General features: G+C 42.7%; 6 protein-coding genes across 6 annotated transcripts, besides 2 other annotated features; 3 read left to right on the forward strand and 3 right to left on the reverse strand.

Annotated features, from left to right (window-relative positions):
• Positions 1-633: 633 nt before the first annotated feature.
• Positions 634-1634, forward strand: TSTA_010000 (uncharacterized protein; the record flags this gene model as incomplete). The annotated part of the gene is made up of 4 exons (XM_002483071.1): positions 634-925; positions 982-1101; positions 1153-1380; positions 1444-1634. 4 exons carry the CDS (start codon positions 634-636, stop codon positions 1632-1634), a joined length of 831 nt encoding a protein of 276 aa, XP_002483116.1.
• Positions 1635-3732: 2098 nt separating this feature from the next.
• Positions 3733-4686: a mobile genetic element.
• Positions 4132-5309, forward strand: TSTA_010010 (uncharacterized protein; the record flags this gene model as incomplete). Its single annotated transcript, XM_002483072.1, has 5 exons — positions 4132-4256; positions 4467-4572; positions 4744-4880; positions 5153-5247; positions 5278-5309. The coding sequence occupies 5 exons, from the start codon at positions 4132-4134 to the stop codon at positions 5307-5309; spliced, it is 495 nt and encodes a 164-aa protein (XP_002483117.1).
• Positions 5066-5350: a mobile genetic element.
• Positions 5351-6132: 782 nt separating this feature from the next.
• TSTA_010020 (uncharacterized protein) lies at positions 6133-7301 on the forward strand (the record flags this gene model as incomplete). Its single annotated transcript, XM_002483073.1, has 4 exons — positions 6133-6596; positions 6658-6768; positions 6848-6972; positions 7041-7301. Exons 1-4 carry the CDS (start codon positions 6242-6244, stop codon positions 7299-7301), a joined length of 852 nt encoding a protein of 283 aa, XP_002483118.1. The 5' UTR covers positions 6133-6241.
• TSTA_010030 (uncharacterized protein) lies at positions 7001-8428 on the reverse strand. Its single transcript, XM_002483074.1, has 2 exons — positions 7431-8428; positions 7001-7352 (listed from the first exon to the last, which is right to left on the reverse strand). The coding sequence occupies exon 1, from the start codon at positions 8384-8386 to the stop codon at positions 7541-7543; it is 846 nt and encodes a 281-aa protein (XP_002483119.1). The 5' UTR covers positions 8387-8428; the 3' UTR covers positions 7001-7352; positions 7431-7540.
• Positions 8429-10516: 2088 nt separating this feature from the next.
• TSTA_010040 (uncharacterized protein) lies at positions 10517-11173 on the reverse strand. The gene has a single exon (XM_002483075.1). It carries the CDS (start codon positions 11082-11084, stop codon positions 10686-10688), a length of 399 nt encoding a protein of 132 aa, XP_002483120.1. The 5' UTR covers positions 11085-11173; the 3' UTR covers positions 10517-10685.
• A 1780-nt stretch (positions 11174-12953) lies between these two features.
• TSTA_010050 (chitinase 3 precursor, putative) lies at positions 12954-14804 on the reverse strand. The gene is made up of 5 exons (XM_002483076.1): positions 14576-14804; positions 14452-14517; positions 14361-14377; positions 14169-14296; positions 12954-14113 (listed from the first exon to the last, which is right to left on the reverse strand). Exons 1-5 carry the CDS (start codon positions 14676-14678, stop codon positions 13075-13077), a joined length of 1353 nt encoding a protein of 450 aa, XP_002483121.1. The 5' UTR covers positions 14679-14804; the 3' UTR covers positions 12954-13074.
• Between the last annotated feature and the right edge of the window lie 2603 nt (positions 14805-17407).

The raw sequence follows: 17407 nt of genomic DNA on the forward strand, positions 1-17407 counted from the left end.
TAGCTGCTAGTGCGAGTTACGAGCTCAGTTTACTGCGGGTTTCATCTTCGAACACGAAGCGTTCCCTCGGAGTTTAAAATCGGCATCGACACTTTTCCGTCTAGGTTCGGTATAAAGCTCGGTCAAGAGATTGATTGGAGTAGTATAGTCCCGTCACAGAATCTCCCCGGTCACACTTCTCGATTTGGACAAGGTTGTGAGCGCTTTTCGCTCACGGGCCACGGCACAGGCGGCTCATTAGGTAGGGTTAGCCTTAATTTGCGGTTGGTGTGGTAGCAGATAGATCAATCATTGATGGAAAACCCCAGACCCGTGAGACAATCTTTGTTACGTTCCTTATGTCTATCTATTTTCTCTCGTTATGAGGACTCTGGATAAAATATCCATTGGACCATTCGAGAGTTCGTGGCAGGCGGGACAGCCTTGTCAGTAGGTGGTAGGTACTTGTTAATCAAAGACTCCGGTGAGTGTCCACCTCAGTTTCAGTCATTCAATTTAATACCTCAACGGCATTACTTGGCTTTAACCGTTTGATTTACATGGACTCGACTCTATTCCTCTTGAAGGACTAGGATTTTCATCTCAAATCTCACTAAGAAATACCTCCTCATCACATATCAAAAACTCACCGCGATGGCCTTCAAATATACCTCCTTGACCAGAGATCCTCAACGGTCACCTTTATATGTCGCATTCAATCAAACAGAAAAGATCGAGGATTTTGAAGATACATACGTTCCAGTGCGAGAATGCGGAGATTCCACACAATCAGATACACCTCGGTCATTTAGCTCAGCGATCAAGTCATATTGGATATGGGCGTTGCACACAACACTTCTCTTGACTTCTTTGACATTATTCTTGTTCAGTCAAAAGGCACGACATTGCTCGACATTAGACCACGTACGCCAATTCTCAGCATGGTGTGAGTGGGATCTGAACATGAATTAATAGTTATTTGACGTACTGACTGTTATTCAGCACCTGCGGACACTTATGTGAGATACAACGACGTAAAATACAACTTTACAAGGGAGGGAAAGAAGTTTGTGGGATATGGTCCTGAGGTTGACGCGGCGTGGAGGGAGATCTCATATGATGGTAAATCTCTATGAATGAGCCCTATATCGATTCGCACTAATCGTTCCTCAGTGGGTGATCAATGGATTCCAAAGTCCGGTTTGGCAAAATTAGGAATGCCAGAATACTCTCTGAAAGTCGATCATCCTGTGACCGGTGAGGAGGGTTACCGTGTCGGCATCGAAGTCTTCCATCACCTTCATTGTCTCAATCTTCTCAGGAAAGTTACCTACAAAGACTACTATGAGCCTCTAGGTGGAGAGTTCACGGCTGGTCCTGAAGCTCTTCAACATCATACGGGTGAGAAACTCTTGCTTTCAAGGTTATGTTACTTCAAGAATGACGCGCTAATATGATTTCCAGACCACTGTCTAGAGGTACTTCGAATGAATATTCAGTGTACAGCTGATATTGGACTTTTCACTCTCTATATGGTAGATGGTGACCCCCAGGCATGGCCCGAGCTAAATTCAAGACACGTCTGCAGAGATTTTGGAAAAATCAGAGACTGGGCGATTGAGAACTCAGTGGGGAATATGGAGGCTCTGGCATGACTAGTGTATTTTGTACATAACTGATTCTCCGAGTTCCTTTCTTATCTCGTAAGAGTTGCATATTGAAAATAGCCGATACTGATACCGGTATAGGGCATTTTGATAAAATTCTCCGCTGCCAACTTCGAAACACTGACTCTTGTAGACGGAACTAGGGGTGCACACGAATAAGGATTTTGCTAATTCGTATTCGATATGTATATATGATACATTATTCGTATTCGATTCGTAATTATTCGTATCTCCTGGTCTGGGAGCTAGTGTACGCTAGTGTACGCTAATGTTTCTTAGTACGGTTTTTGACAAATCTCTGGTCTCTCATTGGCTGAAATGGCAGCGGAGCCGCATACGTAGGCTTCCATTGGTCAGATCTGCAGCAGAGGACCTACAACTGCCGGAAGTACGATTGAATAATTCCTTAGCACATATTGCTGTACGGAGTTATCTAAACGTTCAAAAACGTTGCATTTGGTGTCAATATAAGCATCCTAAGCGCCAAGAAGGGGGGGATAGGGTTCACGAAGTTTATATGTAAGGCCTGCGACCTGCCTCTTTGTCGACCGGAATCCGGAAAATCGTGCTTCCAGGACTTTCATACGCGTTAGCTCTTTATTGATTACTCTTTTAGGATATGTGAATAGCTTCAAATCTGTATTTTATTTTCGATATTGAGGTTTTGGGTGTTTGATCCTTTCTTCTAATAATTTATATGAGACTACGATCACAGAAGAAAATTGGTAGCAAGGGCGGTGAGACCTCCGAGGGCGGTGATGCTAGCTGAACCAATAGGATAACTTAGATTCATTAGCGTGCACTAGCGTACACTAGCTCCCAGACCAGTAGGGATTTGTCATGTCAAGTGGGTCTGTCGACGCGACGGTAAATTTTTGTCAGAATTGACAAAATTGCTTGTCAGCTGCAGTGGAGTACTTTACTTACTAGTAACTTATTTCACAGCACATAGCTTATATCATTGGTTAACCAATTTTATCACTCAATTTTATTGGCTACTAAATTACAGTCATGTAATCTTAAAATTCTTGGCGGTATTGTCAAATTTTACATGACACTAAATTTTTGTAATTTTCCAACACCCTAAGGCCAGGAGATAGTTAGTAAAATACCGCTAATCCTATTTAGGTAATAACATGTCGCGTCGTTTCATCTACGCGTGTTTACTTTCTTTTTATCGTTCTATTATCTTTCTTTAAAAATACTCACTTCAGCTATTTCTCTTTCCACATTATGGAGAAATCTTCTGCATCTTTAGGCAAGTGTCCTCAGCGCTCCTAGAGAATTGATTATCATCTTCTTAATGATGGTAGTGATGAGGAAGTAGCTCTGGTAGATCACATTACCAAGAAATCTTGTCTAATTCAACCAGATAATAGCATTAAGCCTATTACTCCTGACGACTCTACAAGTCAATTGATAAAAGCCTAGACTCCACCAGCAGATATTTCCTAGCAGGAAGTGTCAAGCAATACTGAACTTAAGACATCCAGCATCTCTTGCGACCCCGAGCACTCATAGAAGAGGCTGCAGAACCAGTCATTATAGACAGAGTTTGATATTATACCTCTTCCTGGAAATCTTTGGTGGCCAAAGAGAGATAAAGGCCTAATTGAAGATTGGGAAATACATTGCACTTAATATAGTTGGAAGATAACCGATTCTGCAAGAGCAACCTCAACATTAAATATGCGGTCTCAGCTTAATAAACATGGCATCTTTTCAAGTAGAACTGGAAATAGTCAAGAAGACAACAACTCCAGTATAAAATAATTAACTATTATTAGTTCCTTTCAGAGACAAGCAGAGAATCAGGCAGCAAAACTCTTAGAATAAAATCTAGTGCAATGGATGGTCACAGAGAATATGGCATTTAATGCTATTGAATCATCAATATTCCAAAATATCTTCAGGGATCTAGGAATTGCACTTCCATTTACATCACATATAATAATTACTTGCTAAATTAATGCAGAATTTGATTCTTATCAAGCATATTTGATCAATGACCTGGATTAAACCTGTCAAACAATTATGCTTTCCTTAGATGCTTGGACTAGTAAGAATTACAAAGTTATATTCGCAGTTATTGGCGTTGACAGCTGACTTTTGGTACCAAGAGAGAGTTCTTAACTTCACAGAGCTCACTAGCATTCACAGTAGGGAGAACATGGCAGAAGTACTTCAGACAACCTTGGAAGGGCTTAACATTAAACATAAAGTACTTACGATTACGGTAGACAATGCTACTAACAACGAGACTTTGATGTCAGAGTTATATTACAATCTTAAAGAGAAGTTTGATAGTATGGTTTCTTCTACTAATGGCAAAAGAAAAATCCTAAGATTTCAAGGGCTGGATAGCTATATGCGCTGCATAGCATATGTACTAAATCTGATTGTCAGTGGTATACTCTTCATATTGAAAGCTGGCGATCATAAAACTGCAGTGGCAGCTTATGATCTAATGCAAGAGAACAAAGATATGGGCCTACAATCCGCATTATCTAGACTCCAGATCATGGCCCTTTGGATAGCAAGAACACCACAACAAAAGCAGCAATGGAAGCTCATCTGTCAAATTCATCGTCTAAAGGATAAGTTTATCTAGTATGATGTTGATACATGTTGGAATTCCACCTACCGAATGCTAAGAGATACATTGAATTCAAAACAGCAAATAAAAAAGTGGATTGAGTATCAAACTTATCTTCTACCCTTTACTGAAGAAGAATGGAATTATTTGTGGTAGATTAAAACTATACTTTCCAGATTTGAGGAATTTACTCTCACTGTTTTGAAGCGCTAACCACAGGTTAGCCTAGCAATATCTATCTACTATGAAGTGCATGATCTATTGCATGAAGCTATTTCTAGAGAAGGGGAGTTTCAAGATCTTCATGAAGATATCACTGCGGCTGCATCTGTAGGTCTGAAGAAATTCCAGAAGTACTACAATCTCATGGATGGTCTGGATGCCTATTACATTACACTAATACTAGATCCACGATTCAAAACGTTACTACTGGAGAGAGAATTAGGGGAAGCGACAGCTCCAATAATTATAAAACATATCAAAGAGTCATTATATGAGTAGTACCCTGCGCCTGCAGAAGAGCAATCGCTGCCCAGTGAAAATCATCCAGTCACGGGGAAGAGTATAGAGGCCAGAGTTCTACAAAAGCTACTGTCGGAACGTGAATATCAAACCCTACGCGTTTCGGCACCGGATTAGTTAGTCTGACGTGGCACGTGCGTGCTATCTAGCTAGCTATCCCCCATCCCCCTCGCTCTTGGGGACTAGTCACAATATTAGGAATCAAGATAGCTTCATATTGTCAGGCTCGTTAGGCCGCTTCGTGTTCGCGCCTTACTACCGTCTATGCTTCGTGATACGGACCGTGTAAAACCAACAGCTACAGCCACGAAAACTTCAAATATCTGACATTGACCGGTACTTCGAAGATGGGATTATGATGGTTAATGAATCACTGACAAAAGAGAAGCACTAGCTACTCTCTTGGTGGAGGACATATGGTGATGAATACCCACGAATGGCGGCTGCTGCAAGAGATTATTTACCTATACCAGCTTCTGGGGTGTCAGTAGAAAGACTATTCAACAGTGGAAGGGACTTACTGGGCCTACGAAGACACTCATTAAATGCGGGGACGATGAGGCATCTCGTGTTGCTGCGAGATATGTATAAATATAGTAGTATTTGAGATGGCACGTGATACTGATATTACGAATAATTACGAATAATCTGTACTTTATTCGTACGAATATTCGTTAATCGTTATTCGTGTGCACCCCTAGATGGAACTTAGCAATGCATAGTTATCTGATCCGAGGACAGGGAATTAGAAACAGTCACTCTAACTCCTGCCCATCCTTAGATGTATTTCCCCAATCTCCGGGTACCACAACGCCACCGTTGGGTTGATACAAACCCCTGCTTGGACAGTTTGCTCAGTTAGAAATGATATGGTGCTATGACTGAGGTCAACTCTAGCCGCTGACGGCAACGGCAGTTCAAGCACTACCGGTTCAGACTACCCCAGGAGTTCTGAGCGCTATATACACTGTTTCAGGCCCATTCTAACATTCCTAATATCTCAACCTCTTCAGTTTTCCAATAGTTTTATCATCCAAGAAGTTATAATTTATCCGTAACGGATTGTAATTTAATAATAGAGAATCGGTATCCGGTAACTATAATAGCAAATAATGTGCTTATCTAACACCGTACTAACACCTGGATGCTTGATGAATGTCTCAGTTCGATCCGCAGCGGAATTCAGTTGAAAACACGGAGTTGAGGGGCCGGTTTCATGTACGTCTGGAATCCGTCACCGACACTTGGTAGCCATATTATTATTACTTCATTGTGTATATTGGAATTCGTTCATTCTGTCTATATAGATGTGAGATACTCAAGATACGTGCTTATATGACCAGAAGGTACCCCTGCCACGCGAGACATGATATAGATTTTTCTTTGAATAAGGCCCTTGAGTTACGTTTGCTTCGCATCTGATTCCGTCCACAGTCAACCTTAAGACACCGCTCATACGTCTAGATTTTATCCCAAGATGCCCATCTCAAAAACAGAGGATGTCTCCTATCGCATCTTATTTGATGGAGAGCACGAGGAGCACGACATTGAGAGTACAACTTCTCCAGCTACAAGAGTTGGCTCAATAGAGTCCTTTGGCAAAACATTCCACATATCACCACAATCAGACGCGTTACCTTATATCGAAACCAGACGGTCAAAGACAGAGGGTTTATTGACGTGGATACGTTGGTCGCTTATTGTTATTTTACAAATTTTTATCCTAGTTTTCTTAGCACGTCCCTCACCCGAAAAGGGTGACAATTGCATACTGTCGGGGAGAGAAGGATCTGTGGAGACGGGAGATGATATCAATGGACTATATAAAACTTGTATGTTCTTTCGTGTACACCATTTCGGTTTGGTCAGAAGGCTAATGCGTCCATACCCTAGTATCTCATACATACACATTCCTCAAACCGGAGGAGCAAAAGTATGTTCCAAATATGACTTCGAACGATAACAGAATGGAAGTTCGCAGAAATTGGGATCTGTTAATGCCATGTTCGTCTCCGCACCAATGAATTTTGCTACAGCATTAGCCTCTGGAATTGCCGTGTTGACTCTCATCGTGTGCATATAGTGGGCAGCGGAAGTGTCCTCATTCCAGACTACAAAGAACACCCACTCCTCGGTGACCCCATAACCGACGATCCCATAAGATCCGGACCTATCTTTGAAGCCTCTTGGACTCACGCCTTACACTGTGTAAGTTTTGAAATGCGCCTCACCTATAACATGGACTCAGACACTAACATTGATGTTTACAACGACAGCTATACTACACAGTGGATAGCTATCATCAACTAATCCTCAACGGACCAAGTGATGAGGATAATCCTTATCACGCCGCTCACTGCTTCGAGTATTTGCGAAATAACATACTTTGCAACCTTGATATGACCCTTGAAGGATCCATGTCCACTCCAAGTGACAAGGAAAGAGGACAACCTCACGTGTGCAGGAATCGTGCTGAGGCTATTGAATGGATTGAGAAGAGAAGGACAGATGATTTTCAAGATATTGTTGGCCCTTAGCTAGTTGATCTGGCGACATGGTAATGAGGTCCCTTGTCTAACATCAAAAATCTATATGGGTTGAATCTAGGTGAGCCCCAATGGATTCCAGTGAAATTGTAAAAGCCTAAATATATTGGTATAACATACCTCCTTCATTTATGTCTGTCTAAGGCCTTGTTTTTGCTTCCCCTTCCTGATGTGTAGTGGCAGCCATTAACCAATTGTCTACACCCTTGGAAGTAAATGGCACCTGCAAGTCAGGCAGGTAGATCACTCAATGGACTCTTGGAGTACAACACATCCGTCCTAACAGTATACTTGACCCCTCCATATACTGAGTCTCCACCGTGCCACAGGTTGTTATGCTGAAATACCAAGATCCGTCCTGCCTTTGGCCATACCCTGACATCTTGGTTAGTGTCTCTCCATGATGGGCTAAAACTTGTCGCGCCACCAAGTAATTTTTCCTGGTCTGTTCTTTCGATATTCTGACCGTTGAACCCCTTTTGCTTTCTCCTAGCAAGTTCTTTAAGATCTTGCCCTTCCTCTCCCTCACCATTCAAGTACAACTGGATGGTATAGAATGACATTTCGCTTCCATCAGGAGTTCGGTATTTACCATCTACATGAGTTTTGAAGTATTCTCCTCCAACATACTTCAAAAACCGTAATCGCTCATTCAATCGCGTCAAATTATAGACATTTTTTCTCCCTGCAATGCCCGTGACAGGGAGTTGATTTTGTAGCTTGACCATATTCCAGCGCTCAAAGAAAGGCTTTAATCGAGCAAGAAGCCTGTCTGCTATTTCCGGAGAGTCGAACATGATGCGGCCGCAATTCCGAGTATCGGTTACCATGACTTGTTTTCCATTGCCGGCATTGATCATCGCACGTTCCCATTTCCCCGGTTCTGTGGTCGATTGCTCAGCTAGAGAAAGAAGTTCATTGCACTCAGCTTCGGTCATGAAATTGTCAATAACTGCTGCAAAACAGTCCTCGTATTCCGGAATCGGCGGGGTTGTAGCGGTGAAGTCGATAATACTGCTTGTCACATGGTGTGGGGGTTGTGCTGGAAGGAAGTCCGGGCGGATTGTAGCAGGCATAATCGGTGAATACTTTCTTTCCACTTCTTGATATATTTTCTCGGAAAGATCAGGTAAGAATCATTCACAGAATATATATGATGGGAGGCCAAGATGCCAAGGTTTCTGCCTGGATTGTTCAGCTCGTTTTAACTTTGTTTAAAGCATCACAGCTGTTCCTGTCAGATAATCTGGCTTTCAAACGAGGCAGAGAGATCGACTGTTCAATCTTACAGGTCTAAAAGGCACCTTTAGACATATATCTGGGCACCTAGATTTCAGCCCAATATTTACCCCTCCTGATAGCTCACAAATCACCCCGCCAAAGGCGTCTATAAAGGACCCGGCTTTGAAACTTGAAAGACAGGAAGACAGAAAAAAATACGGAATACATACAATCTTGCTAGTCACTTCTTTTCTTTGATCCTAGTAATACACTCTTCAGGATTGGCCTGGAATAAAACGACTAATGCGACAGTTCCAAGACAAGCCCACATCAAAGCCCGCCGAGTCAGCCTCGCCCGTAAATAGGTAGTGTGTTATAATCTTGCCCAATGGATCTACAACTCACGACTCTGACGACTGCGTACGGAGTAAGACTAGAACTAAACAACTTACAGTCATTCTTTTGAACACCAAACCAATTAGTGTATCATGATTCAATTCAATAGTCTCATCTCGCTGTTATGTTTCGCGAATGACAAGTTACCTGCAAGAACCACTACGGTAGAAGCGGCTTCTAATTGCGTAGTCAAGAATTACACAACATTCAAATACTAAAGGGATAAGTGCGTTTCTATGTATATGTTGAGAAAATCTGTTTAACACATCTTGTGATGCTTGTCAGAATCTCGAAGCGAAACCCCGAAGAACGCGAATGCAAAGTAAACCTAATAGTAGGTTGGTCCTAGTTAGTGAGGCCCTGAGACCATAGATCCAATCAGAAGCGTGATATGGCTTAGTCATCCAACAAAATTAGACGCTCGGTCCAATCAGCTTGCGACGTGGTTCCCACGATCAGCTAAATACTTAAGACGCAATAGATACACAGTGCCTTGTCCAGCTCTTACAGTTCAGATAAAGTAGCAGAGTAAATTTTTCCAATGAAAGCACTTTTTGTTCTGCAACAGCCTAGACATTGCTACTGGCACTCCGTCCGCCGACAGCGTGGATACTCCAAAAAGTGTACTGCGTATACGGTAGAGATGTTGCTTATATAGTACTGACTGGCCAATCACGTACGACATTTAGCTTAGTAATCAAATAAGTGTTTCTCTAAGCCAATCGGATCGCGTAGATATGATCAAAGGCATTACAGATGAAAAAATATATGTATCTTCCTGTGTGGAGGGAAGGGCACTCCTGAATTTTTCTAGACATCACAATATTAAAAATTTCAACGCCTCTTGACGAACTAACCCGGCTGGTATATCAAGATCAGATTACATAGGATGAGACAAGTGTTCATTTGACGCGTTATCCAGGTCCCCGACGTGTGTTAGAACCAGTATTGTGGATCGTGTCTGGGGAGCGCTGCTATGACGAGGAATTCGCAGATTGGCCTCATAAGCTAACAGGGTTCAGTGCTGCACTTTGTATGATTCCTATTGCCTGCATTATACCTTGGCAGGAAACTCTACTAAGATTTTCATCTTCATAGTCGTACGAGCTTCTCGGTTTTAGTGGTGCCAACGGTAATCTGGCCTGCCTCGAACCCGCCCTTCTTCGAGACAGACTATTCGGGTTGACACTATTTTAAGTGTCACCCGTTAGTCCTACATGGGCACATATATGAGGATATGCATGCATTTTCTCACACACGACATATAGGACTGGTAGTCATCCTAGGAAGAGCTTTGCGAGACGTTGTGAACCGTTTGACGCCACCTAATTGCCAAAGGAAAGAATAGTGGTCTATAAATAGGTCGAAGGTGGTTGAGTATGGTGCCATTCTCAAGGTGAAGAGATATAGATATATCTAGTTTCTCCCTCTCTATCATCTGTGGGCAGGGGAATCTTCCAATCTCATCAGTTGGTTTCTTACATCGGACTTCAAAGTTGCGTACAACACTACAGCAGTCAAGGACGCTTTCTCATAGAGAAAACTCAACAAATCATTAGGCAAACTAAAACCTGATTTATAGATCTGAGCTACCTAGTACTAATTACAAAACACAAGAAAAAGAGTACTAATGGAAAGATTGCCAGTGATCACTCCAGTTTTCTCCCCTTCATCACTGCGTATCCAGTATATGTCCTTGTAGCAAGCCATGGAAATATCATAACGGTGATCGAAAACGACACCTGGCCAAGCGCGGATTTAGAATGAACAAGTGATGCTATCGCCCGAGACATCCACAGGGATTGCAGCGTTCGGGTTTCCATCCAAATCAAGCCATGTGTGACTAGGCGTAAGATGGCCAACGACAGCCTGAGCAGAATTGGTAATGGCACAGTCGACTCCCTGGGGGAAAGCGATGAGTTGAGTGGATGTAGCTAGAATTTTTCCATTCGATGCGAGGGGGCTACTGCCGAAGAGGTCTTGAAATCCGTTGGGGATTCCATCGATGAGGACTGTAGCAGCAGCTTGGGCACCGGTTTGATCGTTGATGATCGTGAAAGTGATGTTATCATAACTTTGACGAGCCACGAAACCACTTGGCAAAGCGGCCACTGAGGTGGCAAGGAGAGTAAGGGAAGATGCAATAGAAAACTTCATATTGAGTGCAATGATTGTAATGTGGTTTAGTATTTGAGTGCGGTAACGATGACAATCGGTGAGTTTTGTATTCGGGATCGTTGATGTATGAACAATGCTTCCAAGATTGGGAAAATCGAGACCCTTTATATTTTTCTGAGAAGTTAATTCCCATACACCAGAATTCAGGCGAACTCAGGCGAACTCACTCCGACTATCAGCTGAACAAAAATGTCTCAGCTGGAAGATTGATTCATCATCTCAAGTCTCACAAGTAAATCCGATTGAATAATACTTAGTATTTGTGATTTCCCAAATTGTACTCATGCGGCCTGATTGAATTTCCTTCTTGCTTGCCAGCCAGCCAATCCAGATCCGCAGTGTTGTTCTTCTGAGAGAATGATCGGTGATAGTATTGGCATTGCATACATGCGTAGTAAAATCATTCAAACAAAAGTCGATACTCGTTTATACATGACTCCATGAGGTTCTAACTGGAAGGCAGCGGTCTCGTACCGCATAACATGATGCTCCGATTCAATACGAGTAAGCATACGTGATCTTCTCCAAGCCACGCTTGCTGTTTCCATGCCGAGAACTTCCAAGACAATAATTTGATACCCAATTATATGCGAGTGGCAAGTTCGGAATACGACGCGACTATGAAGAGAATTGGTTGAAGTGAGACAAGGTTTAATGTGAGGTTTTGTAAAGTCATAGCCACTGAAACCCCGCTATTCGCACAAAGGATGATCATGCTGGGTAAAGCAATATAGAACTGTCTAAGATTGGAGTCGACATTCCGATGACATGCATGTCATGTCTCCTCATTTTTCCTGGGAACTGCGACCAATCGGCGCTTATACGCGGCGAGTTTGTTGGACTATCAGCCCTATGAGCTCGTATGCGTTCTTCCCCGCTTCATTATCAACCGTTATTTGTATATAGATTTTTTTCGTCATAGCTGGAGTAAAAATAGATACCATTTGTGTTTTACTGGAACTTCTGCATGCACGGCAGCAGCTCGTATAACGCAGTAGATAGATCAGAGGTACTTCCTTTGGTACTGTTTGTACATTCGAGACATTGGCGTCTACCTCAAGAATCTGAACTGGACTTGCCATTTGTTCGGTGGACTCGAACGTTGAGCTGAGATATTTCAAAGACTGTGATTTGATCATCGGCCTCTTTTAGGCCCTCGGGCGATATCTTACTGGAAGTAGATCCATGTCATTGATGTCTTTAATCCGAGGACGTTGGTAAAGTAGCGAGTTCAGTGAAGGCGTCATATGACATAATGCAATACGAAGTGTGCCTTAGAGCTGAGACAACCTGGAAAAGATTTAAGATTTCAAATTGGACCACAATTGGATGTTATATCGTATTACAAACGGATGAGGGACTACGATGACTAAATGACTACGATAACCTAGGTAAATGATAACAACAGGATTTGAGGTCAGAATGTAGTTTGCGATGTGGTTGCGGGATATTGGTAGAATTTATTGCTGAAATTATTTCCTTCTACAACTCGATACGAGCGCGGTGAGATTTGGATATCGGATCTCCCGTACTAATGCCTTCGATAGTTATTTCAGGTGCAATCAAAGTATGGTATTGGTAGGTCGTTTTCTTATTGAGCCCCAGAACTTTTAGGCATCCTTTCGGGCCCAGTCGAAGATAGTCGAATCCGTTCTGCTATTACTTATTTTACTTATCCGTTCCATTTCTGCCTACATACATGTTAGCTCAATAACAGATAATTTGACGCCTTTTGGACCCGCCTGGGAAAAGCGGAAAGACGCATCACCCTCTTTCCCGCGAGCCAGAACAAGAAAGCGGAGTGGTCACTCAGATATTATTCTCTTTGACAGAACAAGACATCTTTATACATAGATGAATATGGTATTAGGGGGTTCTGTTTAGATATCCTATCATTGGTCTTAAATGATAACTGAAATAACATCGAGATAGCTGCATAGCTACAGGGTCTTAAGCGCGTCTAATAGATTTAACACACTGGATCGCTAGAGCCAGCAGTGTCACAGTAAACTCCGTTTCCAGCTTGCACGCAAACTTGTCCGGTGGAGCAGGACTCAATAACCCAGGCACCGTTATCGCAGATCCCAAAGCTGCCGCCCGTACAGGCATATACACCATTAGGAGAACAGTGACCTCCCGAGACGGGGCAGGTAGTACTTGGAGCAGTGGACGTGGTAGTTGAGGAGGTGGTAGTTGTGGATATCTTTGAGGTTGTAGTGGTAATTAGTGTGGTTGACGATGATGTCGTCGAGGTAGTCGAGGTCGGTTTCGATGTCGTAGTGGTTCTTGTAGAAGTAGGAGTTGTTGTGCCACTGCCGGTAGGCAAATAGGAGTAAACTGAAGACAAAAATCCAGTATTGGCCCAAACCTGGCTAGCATCCCAGATCATGATACCACCGAAGGAAGTCCAGCCAGAACTGACTACAAAGTCAATGACCTCGCCGACTGTTGCAGGTGGCTCATAACCACTACCCGCCCCAGTGTTGCCAGGAACGCCAATGTAGACTTTGACATTAGGATTCAAAGAAACAGTTTTGGCCCAGTTATCCCAGACGTCAAAATTGAAGTTCCACTGCGTTGATGCACCAGGAACGTAGCTGTTGATACCACAGCCATTGTTATAGAATTGGACAAAGATGGCATCGAAGTACACAGCACCGGCCAACATAGGCCCATCAGCATAATCAGGATAGACACACTGTGGAGCACTTGTCATATAATATGTCTTAGACTTGTCTTCCGAATACAGGCTGCGCAGTTGATTGGCATAAGCGGGCATGTTGTTCATTTGAAGGTTCTCAAAGTCAAAGTCGAAACCATCAATGACAGCCGTGCCAAATGGACGCAGAACAGAGCTGTTGCTGGACACGGGTCCAAAGACCTCCCACATGAGATTTGCTGCGGAAACTGCTTCAGCCTCGCTAGAGAATCCCCCTTCATTGTAGGTGCCGCCTCCAGTGGAGAGGAGAATGGTCTTTCCAAGGCTTTGGCAAGTCACAATATCATCACTACGTTCAAATTATTAGAGATTGCTCAAATATATTTGTTGAGAACATAACTTACGCAATTTGTGGACAGTTCAGGAGCTGGGTCCCATCAAACGTGGTGCAGTTATTTCCGGCATTGGCAAAGTTGGTCTCCGGATAACCACCCTCGCCATTGAACCTCGTAATGAAGGACAGAATTAAGGTCTACCCCATGATTAGCTTGAAATTATGCAGTTATTCCGGCTTTATCAAGCAATAAAAAGCATACATCTACCTGAGGTCCATCTATACGTTCGATAATCATCAGTATGAATTTCGGTTATACAAGCGCATGTAATTCACATTGGCTTCTGACTTACTTTCACAATAGTAGCTCAATCTTTGTTGAGCTGTGTTGCCAGTGGCCAAGTTTATGGAGTTTTGCCCTAGTTAGTTCCCCCGTCAGTGATAAATTCACCGGCCTTCGGCAAATTAGGTAATTACCCCAGTACACGGCGATATTTTGAGCACTGTTTAAGTTGATACCAGCTTGAACTCCTTGAAATGCGGCTAGTAAAGCCGAGGTGTAGAGAACGGATTTTATCATATTGAAGGAAAGTCTTTCTCCTAACTTTGAGCCTGAGGATGTAAAAAGAGCGTATGTTGAAGAGTAGACCAGTACTTCTCCGACGAAAATGAGAGACAAGTGGAAGGACTGGAAGGCTGTCGACACTTTTGACAAGACAGAAAACAATTTGCACCCAACTGGCATGGATCGAGTTTATATAGTTTAGGAAATTCTTATCGGCTCGAGCTAAATACTGAGAGCGGTACGTCGTTATTCAGGGTTACACTCCCTTAGCATAACGGTCATCCACGAGTCTCCGCACATTCTACAGGAACAGTTATGTCCAGATACTCAAATGCGAGACGCCTCCTGGAGACTGTGACCATCTATAGAACAAAGACAAGTCCTACAGTGAGCCTCTGTGAGGTGATGTCGGAAAATGATATGCTATCAAGAATGTAACACTCCCCTCAAGGACACCTCAATCAAAATAATAACTAATCAAAGAGCTACCTCGTGAGACTGAATCTGTGATATCGCGAATCCTTGAACCGTGATGTGTCGTTGGTCATACGCCCGAGTTGAACGCCACAAGCCACAAGTACTACCTATAATAACGTGTGGTTCATGTGGCCCAGTAACAGGAAACAAAAACCAACGTCCTGCATAAGGCAATACTGTATCTATTTCTTGATAAAATTAACTAATAATTAAGGGTGGATTTGTGGGTCAATCTGAAGAAAGCATGAAGTAGAGCAACAACTAACTACAGAATAACCGCTGGCTCATCGTCGCTTATATATGCAACGAATAAAATACATCTTGTATTTGATTGAACTTTGTATAACGGTTTTAGTGCTTTTATAGGCGATTGAAAACATTTCTTTGAGCACTGGACCTTCTGGACAGATTTCAATTCTTGACGCAGGTCCCATGCAACCGTGCATTCTGGCATGCAGAACAATGACCCAATCAAAGTTGTTTTATCAGCCCCTTATTGATCCCTTGATAAATGTCATGCAGTCAGCAAGATAGTTGCAGGCTGGTCATTTGGACATCGGATAAGCTAGACGAGGTTAGTGACCTGCAGAAAGTCACTGTAGCATTCGTCTTGTAACCTCCGTTTAGCCCTAACTTCCGCTGACAGCCCACTACGTATTGCACTAGGCTGACCGAGGCTAGAAACCAGCACAAACTGTTAAGATTATTGAAGAAATGATCCCCCTCCGGCTAGTATCAAATTATCTAGGGGTTACTCGTAACTATTTCTATTATCTTGTAAGTGTCTCTCTCTCCATGAAATTGGCAAATAATTTTTCCTCATAGTCCACAAATATAGCTGGAGAAGCAAGTTATCAGGGGATAATTGCCGCCGGTCAAATGTGACATTTTGACCCCAAATTCCAGTGTGGAAATTATTACGTAGATGTAATAGACTAATATTATTCATTACTGTCGGTATTTCTGTGTACATTCACCACTAAGTCCTTCGACCTGGTCACATTCCGAGGATATAATTCTGTGGGTTTGACTGATAGTACAGTGCCTTTCCAGTAGTGTTGGCACCCTTGGTGTAAGTTTTGCAGGCAATAAACGTGGGCGGTAAGAAGGGGGGTGTCAACACTACTGCACCCCCACTGTATGTTACCAGAGCTTGTATGGAATTTCGCTGTTCGATACATAATCTAACCGCAATTTTGCGATTCTTCAAATAGTTTGGCTTTGCCCTGGTCGATTCGGATAGGTAGATCTTTACTGCTCAAATAAGAGAAGATACAGGGATGAAGACAATTTCCGAATAAAATTTATTTGCCAAAATAGCTTCATCAATAACTTTCGGGCCGCGGCTAGTTGCCACTACTTTGAAAGGTTTTTCTATCCACGTTGACGCCACTGGAACGGGACATAGAAATATTATGAGTAGAAGACCATTTAATCTAGGGATACCAAACTAGAGCGGGATGTCTCGTGTTAACCTTGTCATCACAGTATGCAGCCACGGAGTGTCGCGATCACCCCTTCAAGAAATAGGTTATATCAAAACTCATGTACATACGTGCTTGGAATGGTAATTGTACGTAGAGTAGCCATGCAACCCGTTGGGTTGACCCGACTACTGCACATTCTCTCGTTGGCCAAGCAGGAGTAAGGCTTATTCAATTTAGTATCACGAGAGACCGCCCCTCTTGCATCTTTACTGGCACGGTTGTACTTGAATTTTATGGATAACAGGACTTAATATTCTTTCTACGCGCTGATCTTATGGGAAGTACCTAGTTATAATGTAATAAATATTTATAGAACCCTAAGTACAACGAATACCTCCACTTCCAAGTTTAGAATGGCATGCAATATATGTGCAGTATCCGACATTGATTCATCCGGCCACATACAGGACGGGAGATAATAATCATACCTACGGGGGCATCCATCTTGAGAATATTTCTCGACTACATGGGTGGCATTGTGCCTGATTACAGAGTGGCAGGTCCCTTTTACTGTTGTATACAGTATATAGAAAAGAACATATATATTATGATAATTATTGGATGTTAATAAGGGGCTTACCGTTTTGCTTGAAAGAACATTCAGTCACCTGTGTTTTCCAAGTGAAAGCTGAAAAGCCATATCAGGAGTCTAACGGAGATGGAGTGTTGCGATGCAGCTTTATACATAGTCATATTTGCTTCCCAACATAGTCCTGACGAGGTCACGATTACAATCTTGCAGAGATCGCTTATCATTTGGATGAAATGTGACAGCAGAGC

The sequence above is a fragment of the Talaromyces stipitatus genome, genomic scaffold (genome assembly GCF_000003125.1).
Source record: "Talaromyces stipitatus ATCC 10500 scf_1105507295549 genomic scaffold, whole genome shotgun sequence".
Lineage (NCBI taxonomy): Eukaryota > Fungi > Ascomycota > Eurotiomycetes > Eurotiales > Trichocomaceae > Talaromyces > Talaromyces stipitatus.

Bases quoted from the DNA above. Each gene is read 5' to 3' on its own strand.
- TSTA_010050 (XM_002483076.1), bottom strand. From the start codon at position 14,678: ATGATAAAATCCGTTCTCTACACCTCGGCTTTACTAGCCGCATTTCAA. The intron at 14,518-14,575 runs GTAATTACCTAA...GGAACTAACTAG, and splicing joins AAATATCGCCGTGTACTGGG to GGCAAAACTCCATAAACTTG. The intron at 14,114-14,168 runs GTAAGTTATGTT...ATTTGAACGTAG, and splicing joins CTGAACTGTCCACAAATTGC to TGATGATATTGTGACTTGCC.
- TSTA_010040 (XM_002483075.1), bottom strand. From the start codon at position 11,084: ATGAAGTTTTCTATTGCATCTTCCCTTACTCTCCTTGCCACCTCAGTG.
- TSTA_010030 (XM_002483074.1), bottom strand. From the start codon at position 8,386: ATGCCTGCTACAATCCGCCCGGACTTCCTTCCAGCACAACCCCCACAC.